Here is a 24,023-nt window from a genome sequence, read left to right on the forward strand (position 1 = left end):
TTATAGAGTTATGACAACTCCATTATATTCTGCCCTGCTCTCAGGTAGTTTTGTAATCCAGCTAGGCTGTCTGTGCTGGACTGCCTGCTTGCTGCTCACCCGCCAGCAGAGAGCCGAGCAGAACAGCACTGCACCTCAGAGTGAGAGAGCACAGCGTCTCACAGTGAAAAAGTTAAGTGTGAAAAACTGATTCAGGTTTTTCATCCAGGGTTTCATCATTAAAAGAGCAGATTTTCTTCTTTACTTCTTCCTGTTACGTCTTACAGAATTATTTTGTTTGTTTTCTTATTATTGTTTATGCACCAATGACCCCAGATCAAATTACGTGTATGTGAGAACTTACTTCAGATTTCAGACAACTTTATTGATCCCAAAAAAGGGCAATTATGTTTACACTCCAATTACGTCAGACACGATACAGCAATTAATCCACAGTTATTACTTGTTTACCGTAATAATGGCACACATCAAAATTAAAGACAACACATATACATTTGACATTGTTTATGTGCACTGAACTTGAAGCAGTCCATCATCCGAATTGAGGCAAAGTGGGTGAAGGCCGCTGGAACTGGAGTCGCGCCGCCACTAGCTTGGGGGGAACGGGGACCTGCCGCAGCTAAAAACCGTGCAGCCCCCAGAGGGGAAAGGGGTGGCATGAGCGGTGGCCGGGATGGGGTGTGTGATAGGGGGGCAGGAAGGAAAGTAAAGGGGAAAAATGGAGCATGCTTCAGTCTTTGTCCATGTGTAAGTCTGTCAGTTTATTGTCTTTGTGGGTTGAGATAAGAAAGGAGCTGAATAATCTCACCAAGGCCTGAAGACATTCCTCTGGAGGCAAACTATCGGGCAATTTGTCCTTCAGGCTTGATAAGCCTGGCGTGTTGTGGTTTGAGCAGTGAAAAACACTTTTTACAGCTTCACTAGAACAACCAAATCCCAATTATGAATTAAGAATATTCCCAATTGTAAATTAAGAATATTCCCCGGCCTCCGAAATCTTCACTCCAACTGCAAGGCACGTATCTGCTCCAAGATGTCATCCAATTTGCGTCTGAGTTCAAGAGTCATCGCAGTCTGAATGCACTGCCTTGCCAACGTCGTTAATCATGACGGACAAGCAAGGGGCTGTGGGTCTTGATGCCGCCGTCTTGCCAGTTTTCCGGTAGATCAGGGCAGCACATAAGCCAAAAAGTACCAGCCCTGCTACTATAAGACCAAAAATGAATAAATACTCGACGTCCTCAATGGAGAAAGGCGCCAAGCATGCAACACGCCAAGACCCCCAGGAGTCGAGAACATAGCCCGCAGGATACGTTCCATCTGGGCAGGTAGGATCCCCCGGTCCTGACCTTCTTGTAGAAAAAATGGTGTCAATAGCGTTCAGAGACCAGCTGATCAATTCTATGGTTAATCCAATAGTAGTTCAATAGATCCAGTATCCAATATAGTTTTGAGGAATTCAGAGTCTGGTGAAGTAGGGACTTGAAGGTTAAAGGCAGAGAGATAAGGGAGAGTGGAGGAGATGCGACCGCCCTCGTCGGAGTCCCAAGCTGTCCGGAGTCCCAAGCTTGGGACTTACTTGGCAATAAATTTGATTCCAATTTGACAATCAAACCAGTCCAGATTTAGCTCTTGTTCCAAACAAGAAAATAGGGGTTATATTGTTTTTTGTTGTTTTGTTTTGTTTTTTTTTTAAGTGTGCAATCCCACTTAAAAATGTTGAAAAAAAATCTCTAAACTGTCAACATGACAGAAAAACTCTGCCTGTCTTACTAGATTGAAAGTACAGTGTGTCATTTTTGAAGACGAGAGCAAACGCTAATGCCGAGAGGGTGCAGGTTTTCTTTGCAGGGTGCACGTTTTCTTTGCAGGGTGCAGGTTTTCTTTGCAGCCACTGATTTCAGCAGGTGATTTCACTGATGAGCTCATCCCACCTGTTCAAAGGGATGTTAATCAGTGAAATCACCTGCTGAAGTCACTGGCTGCAAGGAAAACCTGCACCCTCTCGGCCCTTTCTGGAATAGTTTGGGCACCACTGACTTAGATAGAAAAATGCAAAAAAAAAGGACTTTGATATTACAACATGTGTGATTTATTTATGTATTTAATTTTTTGGTCTATTAGTCTTGCTTTCAATGCATCCAAAACCAGTCAATGATTCGCAATGCGTGCTGCCTCGGGTAATAATTGCCAACAACACCCCTATACTAAAAATTTCTGGGGAGAACCCTGTTTAATGACGTAATAATAATCCTCTGTCCACTTCCCATATTAAAGGACCTCACGGACCGTGTCTGGCCACACTGCTGCCTAAGACTTTCTCTCTCATGCATTATTATGACTCTGCAGCTATTATCATGTTTGATGATCAGAATCTTTTCTCTGTATATTCCTCTAGTGGAAGTATTGCCAAACATCCATATCAATGTAAAGGACATATGGAAGTACAGTGCATCCAGAAAGTATTGACAGTGCTTCACTTTTTCCACATTTTATGTTATAGCCTTATTCCAAAATGGAGTAAATTCATTTTTTCCCTCAAACTTTTACGTACAACACTCCATAATGACATGAAAAAAGTTTTGTTTGTTTTGTTTTTTTTTTTTTTTGTTGTTTTTTTGCAAATTCATTTAAAAAAAATCACATGTACACGGGCTGGATTAGACGACTGCATAATTTTTGAAACAGATGTGGAATGTGGACTGGACTCTGCCACACGAACAGGCCCACTGAATGGTATGATCCCTGCCTGTGGACTGGACATCTGAATGGACTTCTCATCAAATGCATCCTTTTTGTTGTCTTATGTTCTGTTTTGTAAAACTTTATAAAACCTCGTACCTGGTACAATGGCTGAAGCAGTGGGTCACCCCTCTGTGTCTGGTCTGCTTGAAGTTTTTTCCTCAATATCATCAGAGGGAGTTTTTCCTTACCGCTGTCGCCTATGTGCTTGCTGTAGGTATTGGTAAGGTTAGACCTTACTTGTGTGAAGCACCTTGAGGCAGCTTTGATGTGATTTGGCGCTATATAAACTAAGTAAATTGAAATTGAATCTGTGGAAACAGGATGCACATAAGCTCAATTTTGAGCTTCATGGTTAAGGCTGTGAATTCTTTTGTACATCTGATTTCTTAGTGTTTTTTTAATATATATATTTGCAAAAATCTAAATTAAAAACAAAACCTTTTTTCACATTGTCATTATGGGCTATTGTGTGTATGATTTAATCCATTATGGAAAAGGATGCAAGTTAACAAAACAATAGAGTGCCAACTGGCACTTAAAAAAACTGAACTAATGGCTGGCTGTTTAATATTCTGGAAATTTACTGACTTGAGCTTGTTTGGTGGAATACTAAAGGCTGCATCAGATCTTAGTGATGTCATGAGGCAGGAATGTTGAAGATAAAAGTGAAACTATTGAGGCACTTCCAGATCACCCTGATCAGGGACCTTCTGCACATTCACTCCACTGTAATGCTGCTTTTCAAACTGTTCACTGTATAAACATGGCAGCATGAGATCATTAGTCTGTGCATGTAACCTTTCTCTGGACATTAGTTTACAGTTGATGCAAAAATGCAGTGTGGTGAATGTATTTCTGTTTGTTTCTCAGGTGGAGGTGGATGGTCAGAAGTTCAAAGGAAGAGGCTCTAATAAGAAAGAAGCAAAGGCCTATGCTGCTCTAGCTGCACTGGAAGCGCTGTTTCCACATAGTGATGGCACGTCGGGCAACAAATCTGAAAAGAAGAAGATCACCTACACAGACATGGTTAGTATTCTACTGGTAGTTTTATATTTTTCACAGGAGTGGATATTGGATATCCCTATCCACAGGAGTGGATAGGGATATTGCGATCAGCGTGTCCATCTGTCTGTCCGTCCGTTTTACTTGTTAGCGTGATATTTGAAGAACATAGTTGCAAAACCTTTGTATGTACAACCCCTGGCAATAATTATGGAATCACCGGCCTCGGAGGATGTTCATTCAGTTGTTTAATTTTGTAGAAAAAAGCAGATCACAGACATGACACAAAACTAAAGTCATTTCAAATGGCAACTTTCTGGCTTTAAGAAACACTATAAGAAATCAAAAAAAAAAATTGTGGCAGTCAGTAATGGTTACTTTTTTAGACCAAGCAGAGGGAAAGAAAATATGGACTCACTCAATTCTGAGGAATAAATTATGGAATCACCCTGTAAATTTTCATCCCCAAAACTAACACCTGCATCAAATCACATCTGCTCATTATTCTGCATCTAAAAAGGAGTGATCACACCTTGGAGAGCTCTTGCACCAAGTGGACTGACATGAATCATGGCTCCAACACGAGAGATGTCAATTGAAACAAAGGAGAGGATTATCAGACTCTTAAGAGGGTAAATCATCACGTAATGTTGCAAAAGATGTTGGTTGTTCACAGTCAGCTGTGTCTAAACTCTGGACCAAATACAAACAACATTGGAAGGTTGTTAAAGGCAAACATACTGGTAGACCAAGGAAGACATCAAAGCGTCAAGACAGAAAACTTAAAGCAATATGTCTCAAAAATCGAAAATGCACAACAAAACAAATGAGGAACGAATGGGAGGAAACTGGAGTCAACGTCTGTGACCGAACTGTAAGAAACCGCCTAAAGGAAATGGAATTTACATTCAGAAAAGCTAAACGAAAGCCATCATTAACACCTAAACAAAAAAAAAACAAGGTTACAGTGGGCTAAGGAAAAGCAATTGTGGACTGTGGATGACTGGATGAAAGTCATATTCAGTGATGAATCTCAAATCTGCATTGGGCAAGGTGATGATGCTGGAACTTTTGTTTGGTGCCATTCCAATGAGATTTATAAAGATGACTGCCTGAAGAGAACATGTAAATTTCCACAGTCATTGATGATATGGGGCTGCATGTCAGGTAAAGGCACTGGGGAGATGGCTGTCATTACATCATCAATAAATGCACAAGTTTACGTTGATATTTTGGACACTTTTCTTATCCCATCAGTTGAAAGGATGTTTGGGGATGATGAAATCATTTTTCAAGATGATAATGCATCTTGCCATAGAGCAAAAACTGTGAAAACATTCCTTGCAAAAAGACACATAGGGTCAATGTCATGGCCTGCAAATAGTCCGGATCTTAATCCAATTGAAAATCTTTGGTGGAAGTTGAAGAAAATGGTCCATGACAAGGCTCCAACCTGCAAAGCTGATCTGGCAACAGCAATCAGAGAAAGTTGGAGCCAGATTGATGAAGAGTACTGTTTGTCACTCATTAAGTCCATGCCTCAGAGACAGCAAGCTGTTATAAAAGCCATAGGTGGTGCAACAAAATACTAGTGACGTGTTGGAGCGTTCTTTTGTTTTTCATGATTCCATCATTTTTTCCTCAGAATTGAGTGAGTCCATATTTTTTTCCCTCTGCTTGGTCTAAAAAAGTAACCGTTACTGACTGCCACAATTTTTTTTTTCCTGATTTCTTATAGTGTTTCTTAAAGCCAGAAAGTTGCCATTTGAAATGACTTTAGTTTTGTGTCATGTCTGTGATCTGCTTCTTTTCTACAAAATTAAATACCTGAATGAACATCCTCCGAGGCCGGTGATTCCATAATTTTTGCCAGGGGTTGTATACAGATATCGGTCAGAATGTGTTTCCATGTTCTGTTTATTTTGTCATATAAAACTGCCAACTTAAACAAGGTTTTATTTTAAAATGACACGTACCAGAAAGACCAGAAATCGAGTTGTGATTTCTGGTTGCAGGTCTGGCACCGCCGCACTGGATTCACGTTGCTCAAGGCACCTCAGACTTTGTTGTACTCAGCTTGAGCTACAATGATTTGTTTCTACAATTATTTCAATCGTGTCTGTTGTTAAGGATATTATGATTAATAATATAATAAGGATTTTGGATAATTATGATAGTAGATTGGACCCAGCATATAATTAATTGCTAAAACATAGAGATCTGGATAAGTGACAAAATTCACCAAACCAATCATATTGTGTAACAGTCATTTTAAATTGGAATTATATTTGATTAAATGGAAATGATCCATAGTGCTCCTGCAGCTCGCTCCGCCGAATTTAGGAGAATTACGGCCCCTCCCGCGGGAGAAAACACGTAATTTAGGCTATTAATAAAGAGATTGATGGGGTTGTTTGCTTTTCTCCACCACCCTGTATGTCTTTTTACGCACTGGTCAGGAATAATGCTCCTGTTTGACATTTGTTAATTTTTATACTTATTTCATAAAGTTATTATTTCAGACAGTTGAACTGATAATTAAACATTCAGGAAAATTTAAAACTTGAAGGGCTTCATGTAAAATCATGGACTTAAGTTAATATAATTAATTTCAGTATTACAAATGATTTCCTTCAGTTTTTGCTCTTTTACAGATAAACCATTCAAAAATGATGAAATATATTTTGAGTTGAAATGAAAGCACTCTGCTAAATACTGGACAGGTGTCTTCATTGGTTATGATTTTAATTATTGAGATTACAACAGCGATATTACGGCGTACTAAGGAAGTAGTAGTTGCTGTTGCAGACAGGATCCTTTCAATGGTATGAAATTCATCTCTGCCAATATTATAAAGCTCAGACTTGAGCATTTACTGGGTGTTTTGTCACAACAATCGATCACATCCTAGCTTGCAGCCTATCTTGATTTTTTTGCTCTCGGACATCCTCACAACTTGTGAAATCCCCAAGAAGTTGCTGGTCATCATAGCCAACCTGGTCACAGGTCAGATACTGTGAGTGTCCAGATTTTTCCTGAGTGAATTCTGGTGTTCATCAGGGATGCATTCTAGCTCCTGCACCGTTCAGTGTTTGCATCTTCTGGGTGTTGTGGAAACAAACAGCTTGGGTACCTTTCTTGATGAGCAATGGCTCAGTGGCCTCAATTTTGGGAATGATGCTGAGTGACATCTCAGTCATGTGGTGTGTTTCTCTGTGTGTGATCAGCCTGCAGGTGCCTCAGTGTTGAGGACCCCAGTGGCTAGTCAGGATCGAGGACACGCCCAAGGTTCACCTGGCTGCAGCAGATAGAGGTTTACTTTCAGGAGTTGATGATGGACCTGTTGTCTGCCTGTGTGGTTGCCAACCAGGACAGTGTACAGTACCCATGCAGAGTTGACCTTGTTAAGGAACAAAGTTATCATCCCTATAACGGATCAATGTTTCATGATGAGACAGAAATGAACAAACATGATGTGAACACATTTGGTCTTTGTGTAACTCCTTGACCTCTTCCTGTTGAACAGCACATTCCAGGGTTTGGCACTATTCGTGGCATCCCTTCAGACTCCAGGTCCCGTGGCTGGGGTCCTGGCAGAGGTCGGGGCAGAGGTCGTGGTCGCCAACCCACATCAGCACCCAGTTATAACACAAGTAAGCCGCTCCTACACTCAATATCAGCAGGCTCAGATTGGTTCCAGAAAGGGGAGGAGTTTGATCAGTGATGTCAGTTGCTGGTGTCATTGGTCACTCGTACCCTGACTAAAATCAGTTTGAGACCTCTACTCTGTTGGTCTGTTTTCACAAGACATCCATCATACACCTGATGTACTTTTGAAGAATTTAAACTGTATTTTCTTTTATCTTAAAAGCCGACTACAATTATGAGAGCAGCTTTGGTACAGGTTATCGTAAGTATCTGCTTTTTTCCTGTGCTCTATGTATCTTTATTTGGGTAGTTGTGGCTTTTGTATGACTGCATGGTTAGAACACGTTGTGTACATTACACAGCAGTAGCCTAATAAAAGGGTTAGTTGGTAATATGGTATCCCAGGGTATTTAAAAATAGCAACGATATATAACTTTATATAACATGATTAAAAGAATCTTCACTGTTTATTAGAGCCGGGCTGATACATTTGTAAGCCGATGGAAATAATTCTGCTCCCCAAAACCACTACAGACCACTCTGCTGATTATCTGCACCGCTCCAGTCAGTTTTCACCCCGCTCCAGTGAAATCACTTGCTGCTTTCTCATAAAAAAAAAAAAAAAAAAAAAAAAAAAAAATTGGCATTGTATTTTAATTTTTATTTAAAATGTTGTCTGGCATCAAAATAACTGAGCAGCCAAGTGTGTGTGTGTGTGTGTGTGTGTGTGTGTGTGTGTGTGTAAAAGCACAAATCATCCTCCCAAACAGTGGTACATCACAGAACGATAACGTGCAATCTCTGACTGACTGTTAATTTTTCTTTCACCAATCAAACTTTTTATATCATTGGCCCAGTAAAATCAGGCATGTCCTTGACATTAAGTGTTAGATGTGCAAAAAGCTTTTGATAAAGTAGATTGGGGAAAAATGGGTTTTATCCAGCTAAAGACTCAGGCCTTCAACATTATACAGTAGTGTTCAGAATAATAGTAGTGCTATGTGACTAAAAACATTAATCCAGGGTTTGAGTATATTTCTTATTGTTACATGGGAAACTAGGTACCAGTACATTTAGTAGATTCTCACAAATCCAACAAGACCAAGCATTCATGATATGCACACTCTTAAGGCTATGAAATTGGGCTATTAGTAAAAAAAAAAAAAAAAAAAAAGTAGAAAAGGGGGTGTTCACAATAATAGTAGCATCTGCTGTTGACACTACAAACTCAAAACTATTATGTTCAAACTGCTTTTTTTAGCAATCCTGTGAATCACTAAACTAGTATTTAGTTGTATAACCACAGTTTTTCATGATTTCTTCACATCTGCGAGGCATTCATTTTGTTGGTTTGGAACCAAGATTTTGCTGGTTTACTAGTGTGCTTGGGGTCATTGTCTTGTTGAAACACCCATTTCAAGGGCATGTCCTCTTCAGCATAAGGCAGCATGACCTCTTCAAGTATTTTGACATATCCAAACTGATCCATGATACCTGGTATGCGATATATAGGCTCAACACCATAGTAGGAGAAACATGCCCATATCATGATGCTTGCACCACCATGCTTCACTGTCTTCACTGTGAACTGTGGCTTGAATTCAGAGTTTGTGGGTCGTCTCACAAATTGTCTGAGGCCCTTGGACCCAAAAAGAACAATTTTACTCTCATCAGTCCACAAAATATTCCTCCATTTCTCTTTAGGCCAGTTGATGTGTTCTTTGGCAAATTGTAACCTCTTCTGCACGTCTTTTATTTAACAGAGGGACTTTGCAGGGGATTCTTGCAAATAAATTAGCGTCACACAGGCGTCTTCTAACTGTCACAGCACTTACAGGTAACTCCAGACTGTCTTTGATCATCCTGGAGCTGATCAATGGGTGAGCCTTTGCCATTCTGGTTATTCTTCTATCCATTTTGACTGTTGTTTTCCGTTTGCACCTGCGTATGTTTTCCCCTCTCCAGTTAACTTTTTAATCAAACTACGCTGTTCTTCTGAACAATGTCTTGAATGTCCCATTTTCCTCAGGCTTTCAAAGAGAAAAGCATGTTCAACAGGTGCTGACTTCATCCTTAAATAGGGGACACCTGATTCACACCTGTTTGTTCCACAAAATTAAACTCACTGACTGAATGCCACACTACTATTATTGTGAACACCCCCTTTTCTACTTTTTTTACTAATAGCCCAATTTCATAGCCTTAAGAGTGTGCATATCATGAATGCTTGGTCTTGTTGGATTTGTGAGAATCTATTGAATCTACTGGTACCTTGTTTCCCATGTAACAATAAGAAATATACTCAAAACCTGGATTAATCTTTTTAGTCACATAGCACTACTATTATTCTGAACACTACTGTATACCGAGACTGACGACACAAGCTCTCTGATCATCATGGCTGGGAGATGTTAGACTGTGGAACTCTATTGGGATTCATTGCAAATATAATCAGTTTCCTGGACCTGAACTAGGTAACCTGGGTTAGGGTTGAGATGGACTGATGCAATATGACATTTGTGCCATATAATGTTCAGGTGTTGATTTCTGTAAGACTGCATTTTGAAATAAAGCTTGTGTTCCTACAGTAAAGCTGCACATAACCAACACACTGAGGAAAAAAAAAAATCAAACTAATTCATCACTCTGTGGAATACATCAGAAAACCTACAGAAAATGCCCATGATTGTTTTTTTATCTGAGATCTGTGTTCCTACATGTTAAGACTGATGGTTATCAAATGTCTTTATTCACACTAAGAATGAAAATGGACAGTTTAAAGTTGCAGAAATTGTTTTTATATGTAGGTGATTTTTGGCTGTTTTTCAGATAAACTGTACGGTAATAATGAAGCTGGCAACGCAGCCAAAAACACCGGCACGTTTTATCCTGAGACTAGCACGTACTCCAGCCCGCCCGTCTCCACCACCAGCACCCAAAAGGCGGCAAGCTACCAGTCGACACAGTCTTCCACCGACCAGGAGAGCCCGTACAGCTACGGATATGTAGACGCCAAGAAGAAGATGCTGACTCAAGACCCGCAGACAGGAAGTCAGACCAGCAGTCAGGGTCACGCAAACTACTCAATGTACAGCACAGCTTACCCGAGCTCTGTGACGGGGGGCCAGGCGTCTAATAGCAGCAGTGGTTATGGTGAGTAAGAGCGAGGTTCACACGGTCCGTAGGGGACTTCATCTCACAGTAATGTTAAACAAACAAAAAGCATACGGTTGGGTTTGGTGAATGGAAGGCTAAAAATGTGTCAAAATGGCACCAAAACACTGTGGCACTTATTTGGAGAAAATGCTGAAATTCTCTTGGCATTGTCTCGACTGCCTCGTCCAATCTCTTTGTCCCGGTAGGTTCATTTGAAGCGGGCCACCCTGTCTCAATGTGGGGCTTGTGATGCGTTACTGCACTAAAAATGTAGCTTCTGATTACAGTAGAACTTCATATTTCTGTTATTTAATATACCGGTCGGTCACATCAAATGCACCACACCACAGAATGGCCCCTGGAGGACAACCAGCTAGACGGACAGCTGGACCATCCCGCAGCCAGGTGAAAGGTGGACGTCTCCTTGTTCGTCCAGTCGGGTCCTTGTAGCTGAAGTTCTGTCACAATGTCAGTGATCCTCCTCATCTGAGTCTCACTAAGTATCTGTTTGTTTGACACAAAGTCATTCCAGAGGGACCCATGGATCCTCCCAAGAGACCTGATACCAAAGACATCCAGACCTTATTGATTAGCGTCCAAGTCTCAACCATACAGTACCTCAGGAAGCACCAGGACCCTAAAGACTTGGACCTTCGTTCTCCTGCAAGCATCACCAAATACCCTTTGACCTCTTGACTACATAAGATTTTCGCAGGCATCCCTTCATCTCAGAGGCAGAGGACATAGAGATATGACTGTTTTCTGATGGCCAAGTCAACAGTCATTGAAGTCCTGGATCTTAGTCGTGGATCCAGGAGAACTGTAAACCCAGGCGCTCAGAATCCTCACTCACCTTCTCGAGTGCTGCAATCAGGGTATCAGAGTGTTAATAACCCTTAACCTTTCCTCCTCCTCCTCCTCACCATCATTTCCACAACCCTGTCCAGCATCCAGTTAAGGCAGGTATCGAACTTGCAAATTCCCAGCAGGTCCCAGAGAGCAGCCGCATCGACCAAATCAGATGCTGCTGTGAAGTCCTGGTAGGATTCACGCTTCAGTTCAGTGAGTACTTGTAGGGCTCGGATGTGGTTGACTGTTGACTTCCTGGATATGGATCCTGGCTCCTCTGGTTGCCTATCAGCAAATAACTGGAACTGAATCCTGTTCAGAGTGATACTGATGTGAACATTTGGTATTAGAAACTCAAATGTCTGTCCCAGTTTTTATAAATGGCTTTAAGAGAAAATGCCCTATGCGTAGAAAGACGAGTACTGACGGGGTTTCTTCCTGCAGGTTGGGGCAATCAGTCATCCTGGACCAATCAGCAGGGCTACAACATGTACCAGAGCTATGGTGGGCAGGGTCAAGGCTCCTACTCCGGATACAGCAACATGAATTATTAAACACCACGGCCACACAGCGGCAGTGTTTGTGGAACCAGAAAGTGGAATTGTGGCGTCACTCTTCAGTCACTTGTCATTTTACTTTTTTAACATCTTGCCGTCAGTTATAATTGTAGGTGACTGAGGATTATCTCTGACTTGTTTTAATCACCATGACCCTCATCTTGATGTGAACCTAAAAAAAAAAAAAAAACAAATGTCTAACTCTTTCTATACTTTGTTTTTGTTTTTTAGTGTGTACTGTTACAGTATGTCGGCATGATTTTGATTTTAAGTTCTCTGTAGTTTGAACGGATTAAACTCTGAATAAACACTGTACTAGTCCTAGTTACTCTGAGTCATTTCTGATCATCACCTGAAGTCGTGTTTATCTCTTTAGTTCTCGTTGGTCGAGGTGGGAAGTAAAGATAACGTGTGTTGTTGAATTGTGAATTAAATCTTTTAAAGTGGATTTCAGGCAGATCCTGTGGGGCCACATGAGACTGAGAGCCAGGAGATGATTCCACGGCCTGTGTGGAATCATCAGTTATAGTTTTTGGTTTCTCGACCCTCAGAACCTCAAGTGCTCCAGATTTTAAGACTGCAAACTAGCAAATACCAGATTTAACAGAGTATAAATTACAGGATTTTTTTTTTTTTTTACTCTTATATTGTGGTGTCCCTTGTACAAAAAAAAAAAAATCATATTCTATAATGATACCTATTTATTCTAGTGTTTCCAAACCTGTGGACCAGCAGTCCATGTCCATCTCATGATTTTGTTTGCCCAAATTGCATCAAATAACATTCTGTATGATGTCCAAAGCATATTTATTTGTCCATCTTATTTATTTTTGGAATTTAAAAGTCCTTATGTTAAGTAACAGCACAGGCTGTGGTGTGCACATGTGCAACACTCAGTTCTTGTCCGCTGTTATATTCACCGTCAGAAAAATGTTACAAAGTGATTTCCTCCAACAGAAAAAAGCCGTAGCTTAACAGCATGGGATCGCAATGTATTTCCATTTAAAAAAAAAAAAACAAAAAAAAACCTTTGCATGTGGGACCGGAGTCATTTCCATGATTAAAAGCCAGACTTGTTTATTTTTTTCACACTGTGTTCAAACTCGGACCCACAGCCTGACGTGCACCTGATAAATCAGACACAAAAGGCTGTGATTTGACACTTTCCTGCTTTCACTACTTCATCTGCCATCATATTTTAACAGTTTTTGCAGTGCATGTGGTGATTACAAATGGATGAGAAAAGTCTGCACATTTACAACACAATGTTGGAAAAAGAAATTGTTCATCTTTCCTTTGATTTGGAGGTGATGATTGTAGAAAGAAAAGCTTGTTGAGGGTCAAATTAGTCCAGAATAAAGTATAATCCAGAGGTGGGGAACTTTAAAACTGTCACACACGTTATTGCATGACACGGAGTTACAGAGCTGCAGAACTCACACAGGCTTTAAATTAATTGTCATAAATTGTAAATTTGATACCTTAACTATTTTATATTTATTTTGATTGTACCTGGATGTGTTGCTGTATGTGGTTAAATGATTTTAAAAAATGTTGAAAACATTACAGGTTCATTCCGTAGTTCAGCGCAGTTGGAACCAAAATGGCGCATGTTCTGAGTTGACGTCACTCTCTCAATTAAGGCACTCTAGTTTCTACATGAAAAACACGCATGTTATGTCCTTTATTTCACAGAGAGGTAAAAAGCGCCTTCAACTTTCCGGGTGCACACTTGTACCCTGCAGGGGGCTTAGCAGTGGAACACCAAAGACCAGGCTGACCGAATACACAAACAGCAGCTGTAGACATCTGTCTGCACTGAACACAATGCAGTCAGTAGTTATAGTTTGCATACACATCTGTGAAACCTCTTTGTGATCATCAACAGGACGTCACACGGCAGGAGACCTGCCAGGAAAACAAATGTGCGTCTTGGCTCATTAACATGCAAGGCGAAGGAGCACAGTGGGCATTGAGGTGTGAACAGGTCAAGTAGTGGACATTCACGTGTGAACAGGGCCCTTTCAAGGCATTTGGGGGCCCCAAGCTCACCACCCTGCCCTGCCTGCCCGAAGCCTACACGAACCACAGCATAGACGCACCACTTAAACTCACACTTTATATCAGTAAAATATTTCATTGACTGTATTTGAACATTTGCAAAAACCTCACCACATCCCATAATAACCAACATATAAGAGCGCAAATTGTGCAGTAATCCAAAATACTTAAAAAAAAAAAAAAGTACAGTAACTAAAACAAACATACTTTGAAAAGGCTATTAAAAATACGTTAACAAAAGCAATATTTAAATGTGAACAGGTATAACTTAACTAAGGAGGAGGAGGAGATCAGCTTCCTGGGAGTGCAGCTGTCTGGCAGCCTCTCCTGGACTGCCAACACCACAGTGGTGGTGAAGAAAGCCCAGCAGCGACTCCACTTCCTGAGGGTGCTCAGGAGAAACAATCTGCAGGAGAAGCTGCTGGTGGTGTTCTACAGAGCCTCCATCAAGAGCATCCTGACGTACTGCATCACAGTGTGGTACGGGGGGTGCACAGCAGCAGACAGGAGAGCGCTGCAGAGGGTGATCAAAACGGCCCAGGGGATCACTGGCTGCTCTCTGCCCAGCCTGGAGGACATTGCCAGGTCTCGCTACCTCATCAGAGCTGCCAGCATCTGCAAAGACACATCCCACCCCAGCAACCACCTGTTTGACCTACTACCCTCCGGCCAATGGTATAGGTCAATCAAAACTAAGACAAACAGACTCAGGGACAGCTTTCTCCCCAGAGCGATCACTGCACTGAACAATAACAAATTGCTCTAATCTGCACCTTCAAGTTTCTTGTGCAATATCTGTAAACCATGTGCAATTTTCCCGTGCAATATGATTCCACACTTGTATATAATTCTCGTTTTACATTTTACTTGGTCCACATTTTATTTTATTTCATTTTACATTGTTTATATTAGTTGTACATATATACTCTAAATAATTTACCATTAAATTTCACTATATTTTATTTGGCTAAAAATTACTCACACCACAGAAAGCACCTTTTTGGAGTTGCGCTCAAATCTCGTAATGCAAGTTACAATGACAATAAAGATGATTCTGATGTGGTATCATAGATGTTTATATGTCTACATACAAGTCCTTGGATGTTATGCTCATATGAGTCCAGCAGAGGATGATGTGAGACCACTGAGTTGCCTGTTAAGGTTACTGAGGAAGTTGTCTGAGCGTTGTTCAGTAGATTACTTTTTGGGAAACTTAACATATAACCCCAATTCCAATTAAGTTGGGGCATTGTGTGAGATGTAAATAAAACAATACAATGATTTGCAAATCCTCTTCAACCTATGTTCATTTGAATACACCACAAAGACGATATTTAATGTTCAAATTGATAAACTTTGTGCAAATATTTGCTCATTTTGAAATGAATGCCTGCAACATGTTTCAAAAAAGCTGGGACGGGCAACAAAAAACTGGGAAAGTTGATGAATGCTCAAAGAACACCTGTTTGGAACAGGTTAAATGGAAACAGGTGAGTGTCATGATTGGATATAAAGGAGCATCCCCAAAAGGCTCAGCCGTTCACAAGCAAAGATGGGGTGAGGATCACCACTTTGTGAACAACTGCGTGAAAAAAAAATAGTCCATCAGTTTAAGAACAATGTTTCTCAACATTCAATTGCAAGGAATTTAGGGATTCCATCATCTACAGTCCATAATATAATCAGAAGATTCAGAGAATCTGGAGATCTTTCTACACGTAAGCGGCAAGGCCAAAAACCAACATTGAATGCCCGTGACCTTCGATCCCTCAGGCGGCACTGCATTGAAAACTGACATTGTGTAAAGGATCTTACCGCGTGGGCACAGGAACACTTCAGAAAACCATTGTCAGTTAACACAGTTCGTCGCTACATCTACAAGTGCAAGTTAAAACTCTACCATGCAAAGTGAAAGCCAAACATCAACAACATCCAGAAATACCACTGCCATCTTTGGGCCTGAGCGCATTTGAAATGGACAGACACAAAGTGGAAAAGTGTGCTGTGGTCTGATGAGTCCACATTTCAAATTGTTTTTGGAAATCATGGACATCGTGTCCTGCGGACAAAAGAGGAAAAAGACCATCCAGATTGTTACCAGCGCAAAGTTCAAAAGCCAGCATCTGTGATGGTATGGGGGTGTGTTAGTGCCCATGGCATGGGCAACGTACACATCTGTGATGGCACCATCAATGCTGAAAGGTACATCCAGGTTTTGGAGCAACACATACTGCCATCCAAGCAACGTCTTTTTCAGGGACGTCCGTTCTTATTTTAGCGAGACAATGCCAAGCCACATTCTGCACGTTTTACAACAGCGTGGCTTCGTAGTAGAACAGTGCGGGTACTAGACTGGCCTGCCTGCAGTCCAGACCTGTCGCCCATTGAAAATGTGTGGCGCGTTATGAAGCACAAAATACAACAATGGAGACCCCGGACTGTTGAACAACTGAAGTTGTACATCAAGCAAGAATGAGAAAGAATTCCAAGCTTCAACAATTAGTGTCCTCAGTTCCCAAACGCTTATTTAGTTTTGTTAGAAGGAAAGGTGATGTAACACAGTGGTAAACATACCACTGTCCCAGCTTTTTTGAAACGTGTTGCAGGCATCCATTTCAAAATGAGCAAATATTTGCACAAAAACAATAAAGTTTATCAGTTTGAACATTAAATATCTTGTCTTTGTGGTGTAATCAATTGAATATCAGTTGAAGAGGATTTGCAAATCATTGTATTCTGTTTTTTATTTACATTTTATACAACATCCCAACTTCATTGGAATTGGGGTTGTATATTTTGTTGCTAGCCTACCTGCATTTGAACAAGACACGCAGGCCTTATTTATCCTATGTAAATTATCACTTACGAGCTCGTACCGCTGTCTTGTTTTTTCTTTTCTTTTCTTTTCTTCTTCCTTTCTCTTCTGACAGATAACTCTGCTTCATCATTGGTGAAGTTTTATATTTTGCTGGTGTCCCGAGTCCTGTCGAAATGAGCTGTCAGGTGGCTCCCTACTGTGGGAGGGGCCCCATTGAGGGGGATTCCGATAACTGTCATTGCACTGCATCGACTGTAACAGAAATTAAAGGGGCGCTCACACAGTTTGTCATTGCATAAAATTCATAACCAGTCATTGTCTGGGGGCCAGTCTTTGCTTTGCCAGGGTTTGCTTGGCTTGTTGCAACGGGCCAGCGTGTGAACAGGTTTAACATACAGAGGTTTGGATCATCATCATGTGAAGCAGGAAACCCAAAGTAATTGTAAGTGGCTGACATTTACTTATGAACAACCTCTGACTTGGTGAGTTATGTAACAACTCTTTGAGTGTGCGCGCGCTACACCATAACTAAAAAGTTCTGTGTGCAACACCAGTCACAGTGGCCTTGGTAATCGAAATAAGTTTATGAGCCAGTTATCGTCATTTGCAAGTAAATCGTCGCGTTCCCTGAATGCACGCTCACGTCAGATTATAACATTTGCAAGGTCCTCTAACAATGCTAACACAGCCATTGTTAGTGCCATTTTACGCACCACTTTGCGCATGCTTTCATATCCACCCATATATTTGAAAAACCATGGGTGTGTTAATTGCTCGTAAGTGTGTCTCCAGTGTGCACATCACTCTGATGACTTCATGTGTTCATAGTATTCACAGTTTCCCAGAATCACCTCTACATGTTGGCAGAGGAAGCTGTAAAAATGTGCACATGCCTGCTGTGAACTTGGCTTGTGCACATTTCCATGGTTGTTTCACCTTTGATACATCTGAGTGTGGAGGTGTGGACATGGAGGAGCTAGTACATATGCATGTGCGTTAAATTCCACGTTGATTTGGATGTACAAAAGGAACATGCTTGGATCCATGCGTATGCACACTTTGTTACATCTGAATGTTTTTGTGCATATGACAGTTTCTGGGTTTTGGTGTACGCCATGTTTCAGTAGGAAACCCACGCAAGTCTTTGTACATGAGGCCCTGGGTGCTTCCTTTAGTACTGTACAGGTTTGAAACTAGTGACCACAGGTGATGACTGGGTTTCTTTGGTACTTTGTGTCCTCGGAGGACTCAGAACATCAGTTACATTATTGTGGTCATACAGGGGGTCTCTGGACATGATCCATCAAGCAGTTGTCTTGGATTTGAGGACATGCCCACTTTTTCAGATAAATATTTACTTATGGGAGTTGGGACTGGACTGGTTGTGTGGTCTTGGTGGTTGCCATCCAGGACCTGAAGCAGTTTAGTAGTGTGGGTGATGCACCAGTGTGTCTGCTCCCTGATTTGACTCTTGAACAAAGGTCCTTGATCTCCAAGTTGCTCCCTCTGTTCAGTTTGGCGCCTCGCTGACATCTGAATGGTTTTGAGCACGAGGAGGTCAAACGTTCTTCAGGAATGCAGTTTGTTGTTGGAACAGGGTTTAACATGGTTTTTGCATTTTCAGCATGAAGGTCATGGGTTCCATTCCCCACAAAAATCCAGTTCCTCTGTGAGCAGTTTGGATGCACGTCACTGTAGATCAGGATGAGGAGAAAACGCAGTAAATAAACTCAGACTTCTGTTATTCCCAAAATGTCCAAAAATCCGAACAGTTCAAACAAAGCGATGGCGTTGAGGAAGCTGGTGATTAACTCTGAGGTGTGGAAAAATGTCTGAATGGCGGCTAGAATAACCCCGGTGGATCACGCGTGGCCCTGCTGACACACTTCCCTGTGTGAGCAATGATCATGCCCGCCCCCCGGCGTGTTCTGGGGTCGGGCCTCCTGCAGCCTGATAAAAGCAGCAGCTCCCACTGGATGCTCCTGAGGACGCCGCCGCCAGTTATCTGCTGTGAGTCTTTTATCTTTGACTTTCTTGTCTTTGCACACTGTTAACATCTGCATGTTGTTTTTGTTGCTGAATGTTTGCGGCGTCACGGAGAGCTTTTTTTTTCTGAGCTTCTTGTGACATTTCTATTTTAAAAGAACAGACTCAGAGTGTGACCTTTGACCCTCTCTCAAGTCTGTTTCTCTTAGCTGCAGTTGTGATGTCAGCCAATCACAGGTCAGATTTTGGCTTGAAAGCTGTGTGGTGGTGAAAAGGGGAAGCAGGCGCAGCTGGTGGAGCTTCTTTCAGTTCTGGTTAAACGTGTTTGACATCAATTTCTTTTCACTGAAGCTCTTTTTTATTTACAGAAGATGGCACATATCCTGATTTCTGTCTTAATTGCTGCTTTTGCTGTGGCGGGCTGCGACTCTACAGTCTTCCAGGACTTGCATCAGCATCGTAAGTATCCCTTTGAAATGTTTGGGTTTTTTTTTTTTTTTTTTTTAGTCCTTTGGACCAAGATCTACAGGTCTAATGCCATCAAGATTCATGTACCGTCAGATTTTTCTGCAAGACCAGTGAGTTGTTCTGAAATGTGGTGCAGGCAGTCCTTCGGAGGCCATGTGGTTAAGGTAAGATGGAGTTTCTGGTTGAGTCCCTGTGATCCCCCCCACCCCCCAAAGAAGGGCAACAATTGTAATTTTTCACACAACTTGATTTATTGCAGAAAAACATCAATAACCTTTTCTGTTATTTTATATGAAGATTCTTTGGGAGCCTGACGACAAACAAAAATAAATAAAATTCACTGTCCTTGAACTGTTCTAGGGGCCCTTGAAATGGCCAAAAATGACATTCTGCGCACGCCTCAGTTTCAGGCTGAAAAACTATTCAGTGAGTTTTCTTTCATTCTGGATTTTTTTTATTTTTTTTATTTTTTTAGGAAGATCTAGACAAAGTATTCCAGATTCCCCCCCATCCCCCCCATGTGTGCTCCGGGGCCAAAATAAGACTTAAAATGGGTCTAATTTCAGCTAAAACCCAAGAACTCCTACCGTGGGACCCAGGACCCCCCCCCCCACATACACACACCCCACCGGCCAACTTTCAGGATTTTTCAGGACGTCTCTCCGAAATTACTTGACTAAATGTCATCTTACAGATAGATTTTCATTGACCTTTAATCATTAATGCCACTTGTCCACCACTTGGTTCTCCTAAACCTTTGTCTTCTAACAGAAAACCAAACTTCCATCAAGTTTCTGGCAGTTGGCGATTGGGGCGGGTTACCTTACCCCCCCTACATGACGGTGGTCCAGAAGACTACGGCCCAAGAAATGAACAAAGTGGCGGAGCAGATGGGAGCCGACTTTGTTTTGGCCCTCGGTGACAACTTCTACTACAAAGGCGTGGACAGCGTGGGCTCTCCTCGGTTTAAGGTCAGGCACAAACACGCGGTCAGGCTGCTCAAAGACGGCAAACGTGTTGACGTGAACGTCTTTTCTGAATCTGTCAAACCAGGTGACGTTTGAGTCTGTGTATACAGGGAAGTTTCTCAAAGTCCCCTGGTTCGTGCTTGCCGGTAATCACGACCACGCCGGGAATGTCAGAGCGCAGATCGAGTACAGCCAGAGATCAAACAGATGGTGAGGTCCAAATCAAAGACACCTCAGTGAACTTTGACCTGACCGTGGTTGTGACTTTTGTGTTGTGGCTTGTTACCTTTTAGGAAGTTCCCTTCGTACTATTACGAACTGAACTTTCACATTCCCAACACGGGGAAGACCCTGAGCATCATTATGCTGGATACTGTGATGCTGTGTGGCAACTCCAACGACTACGATGACCAGAAGCCTAAAGGCCCCGCCCATCCAGTCAACGCCAACCGTCAGCTGGCCTGGCTGCAGGGGAGACTGGCTCGATCCGAGGCTGACTTCTTGCTGGTGGCGGGTCACTACCCCGTGTGGTCCGTGTCCGAACATGGGCCCACAGACTGTCTCCTGCAGAGGCTTCGTCCCTTGTTGCTCAAGTACGATGCTACTGCCTACTTCTGCGGTCACGACCACAACCTGCAGGTTAGTGTTTGCAAAATGTCTAAAGCTTCTTGACCCACTTGTCTTGTACTCAAAGCGTCTCGTCTCCAACAGTTCCTGGAGGAGTCCGGCGTGGGCTACGTGGTGAGCGGTGCCGGGAACTTTGTGGATCCTGACATCCGTCACTGGAATCACGTGCCCAAAGACTCCCTGAAGTTCTTCACTGGCAAAGCGTCTACGCTGGGTGGGTTTGTCCATGCAGAGGTGACGAAGAACAACATGGTGGTGACTTTTTTCCAGGCTCGAGGCACTTCGCTCTATCGCACCGTCCTGCCTCAGAGGCGTTTCCGCCGCACCAGCTAACCGTACCGAAGTCTAACTGACTCGTTTGTGTGCAGTGTAGCAGGCCCGTAACGTATCGCTTTTATTCTTTTAAACATCAGAGTTGTTAAGAAAAAATAGAATTTTATGTATGAACTTTGTTGTAAAAGAAACAAACTGTTTGTAATGAATATCAACTTGATCTTTGGCCATATTGATTAGTGTTGCTGCTGCAGGTATTAAACACGCTCCTAAAAGGTGCAGGTTCTGGTTCTGTCAGTCATATCGGATAATTCCGCTAGTCTCTGCCCCTTATGCCAACTGCTTTAAATTGCTTCCACTCACCTCCGATGGGTTTATTTATTTTCCCCCTGAATCTATTCTGTTTGAGAACTAAAAAAAAATAATAATAATTAACTTTGACATTTCAGCTTGTTGTTATTGTTGTTGTTGTTGTTGTTTTTGTTTTGTGTTTTTTTTAAACAAAGTTGTGGCTAACCAAAACCCCGAGACATTTCCAGGGTCCTGTTTAAGAAAACCGCTTCAACATAGTCTGAGTGTAAACCTGTTCTGGTGTCGGAACCTGATCTTCTCAGTTGCTGCAGCTACACATCTGCCTTCTGATTTTTGTGTTGGGATTCTGTGGGTCTGAAAAGTCAAGAATTGCCCATGAAAAAGGGTGTTTAATTTAGACCTATTATTCCGTGAGCACTTCCTGCTCTGGCGTTCGGGTCTCTGAATCCTAACATTGTATAATTTTGGCCAACTAAAGTGTAAAAGGTCAAAAGTCAATATTTCTTTCAAAGCAACATTTATACTCTTGTTATTTTAAGTGTTAACCTTGTTTTGCACAATAAATAAATGGCTTTTAGGCTCCAATGTCTCCTTGATTTGTTGGGGGGAAAAGTGGGTGTATTTCAGGAAAAGGTCACTGAAAAAGGAGCAAGTCTTTATTTCTTAGAGCAACGTGCTGCTGCTGCTGTGAGCAGATCTCAGGACCCGTGATAATTAGTTTAATCAACTGGGTTAAGTTAATCTTGTGTAAAGTACATCTGTGGAGGAAAAAGCCCTCATCAATGGAACACAGATAACATGAGTCACTATGGAGACGGGGGCGGTGGGGGTCAGTCCACCAACAGTGAAAAGAAAACATGAAATGAACACAAATGAGTTTAAGCTGCAGTTTGAGTGAACCTGATTTAACAGGCGACGGTCTTTTCTCATTAAAGGGTCATTTTAATTTGGCGGGGTGTGAGACTACGACCTTGTTTTTGTTACTGCGTTTTACGGGGCTGCGTGCTTTGACTTTTTTGCTAAATCCTGGGAAGACATGATGTCTGGCAGACAGCAGTGAGCGTGATTCACATGTTTTCTCTGACATCCTCTTTAATCTCATACACATAAAAATTCATCTCATATAGTAAAAAGGGAAATGGAAGCTTTTTTTAAAAAAATAAATAACTCAAATGCCATCGTGCTTGAATAAATTTTTTTCTTGAGTCTTGGCAGGTTTACAGTCAGATACTTGTGTGTGTTGTATTGTTTGTATGAATTTGTTTGTTGGATTGTCTTTGACCTCGTGCACGCGGGAGGGTCAAACTCCTCTGTGTGATGTCATCAGGCACAAACAGAAAAACAAAGCTTTCTTTGTGAGTTTATGGAATTTCTTCTCCGTTTGTCACAGAATCGATGAACGTGCAGTTTGCTCTTTATCTGCAGACGTGGCCGTTTGTGAAGGTCAGCTCGGCTCTTTCTTGTTCTCGGCTACAGGAGGATTAAAGGCAGCAGCTGACCAATGAGATCTGAGCTCTTACTCAGCAGACTGTAGCTTGAGAGAAATAACTGCAGCTGTGTTCTGATTCAAAGAATGCTTTGGGTTCATATGTCACACATCATCATCATAATGGTTTGGGATTGTATCATATTCAGCTGAAGGCAGGGGATGGATACAGGGTCAAATCCCAGTTCTTGAAGCAATCCAGACTCATCGTAAGAAAAAAATCATGTCGTCTTTTGTTCAGGATCACCACAACAGACCCAGCACAGATCCACGTTGGGATTTGGCAGAGGTTTTACGCTGGATTTCCTTCTTGACTCCAGTTTCATCTGGCCCTAGTTTTCCTGACAGGTCCCGAGCTTCTGAGATCAGACAGGACCAGTTACGTACAGAGCAGACTGGCTGAGTTTTAAAGATTATGTATGTTTATTGAATAAAAAAAAAAAAAAAATCATTTATTATTTTTTATTTATAATAGAGATTTGTTTGCACTTTAGATTACAAAGGCTTTATTTGTTTTAACTTGTCAAAAGAATAAAAGCACAAGGTGGAGAGTGGTTTTCTACGTGTTAACCTGCACTGATAACAAGGAACAGAAATAAGAGCTGAACAAAAAGTGATGTAAAAATCAGCCATCTGACAGATATATATATATATATATATATATATATATATATATTATTTATTTATTTATTTTTTTTTTTTTTTGTGGCACCAGATGTAGATATGTTCTGCACTCTGCCCAGTTCTGGTTAAGAATTTACATGATTTAATGTAAACTTGCACATAAGACTTTAAACCTGAAAATAAAGATGATCTGAAAATAAATAAAATCACCTCTCTGCAGCTTGCAGACTCTTTTATTTATGTGATACAGATCCGTGCAGTTTGCATCATTCCCTCATTGATGCTCTTTGACCTTCTCCGAGTCTTGATTCCTCTTAAACCTTCAGAGGAGTGAAGGATTCACCAGAGGATCTCGCACAGTGTTCGTGTGGAGTTTAGAGAGATTAAAATCTCCTGCCTGAGGAAATAGGATTACTGAAGTCACGCACGTCACGTCAACACAC

The 24,023-nt window shown here is 41.6% G+C and overlaps 2 protein-coding genes across 3 annotated transcripts in view; both read left to right on the top strand.

Annotated features, from left to right (window-relative positions):
- The window catches only part of LOC117526035 (interleukin enhancer-binding factor 3-like), a 33,110-nt gene extending 20,838 nt beyond the window's left edge, over positions 1 to 12,272 (top strand). Inside the window, exons 16-20 of one of the 2 annotated variants that reach the window (XM_034188024.1) lie at positions 3,616 to 3,771; positions 7,274 to 7,400; positions 7,619 to 7,657; positions 10,225 to 10,548; positions 11,845 to 12,211. In XM_034188024.1, coding sequence (XP_034043915.1) covers positions 3,616 to 3,771; positions 7,274 to 7,400; positions 7,619 to 7,657; positions 10,225 to 10,548; positions 11,845 to 11,954 — 756 coding nt within the window. In that variant the 3' untranslated portion in view covers positions 11,955 to 12,211. Of the gene's footprint in view, positions 1 to 3,615; positions 3,772 to 7,273; positions 7,401 to 7,618; positions 7,658 to 10,224; positions 10,549 to 11,844 lie in introns of both variants that reach the window. The other variant, XM_034188025.1, reaches the window with a different exon arrangement.
- Positions 12,273 to 19,029: 6,757 nt separating this feature from the next.
- acp5a (acid phosphatase 5a, tartrate resistant) lies at positions 19,030 to 22,050 on the top strand. The gene is made up of 5 exons (XM_034189127.1): positions 19,030 to 19,281; positions 20,062 to 20,261; positions 20,344 to 20,468; positions 20,552 to 20,897; positions 20,970 to 22,050. Exons 1-5 carry the CDS (start codon positions 19,194 to 19,196, stop codon positions 21,216 to 21,218), a joined length of 1,008 nt encoding a protein of 335 aa, XP_034045018.1. The 5' UTR covers positions 19,030 to 19,193; the 3' UTR covers positions 21,219 to 22,050.
- Positions 22,051 to 24,023: the final 1,973 nt, after the last annotated feature.

Source organism: Thalassophryne amazonica, chromosome 15 (genome assembly GCF_902500255.1).
Source record: "Thalassophryne amazonica chromosome 15, fThaAma1.1, whole genome shotgun sequence".
NCBI lineage: Eukaryota > Metazoa > Chordata > Actinopteri > Batrachoidiformes > Batrachoididae > Thalassophryne > Thalassophryne amazonica.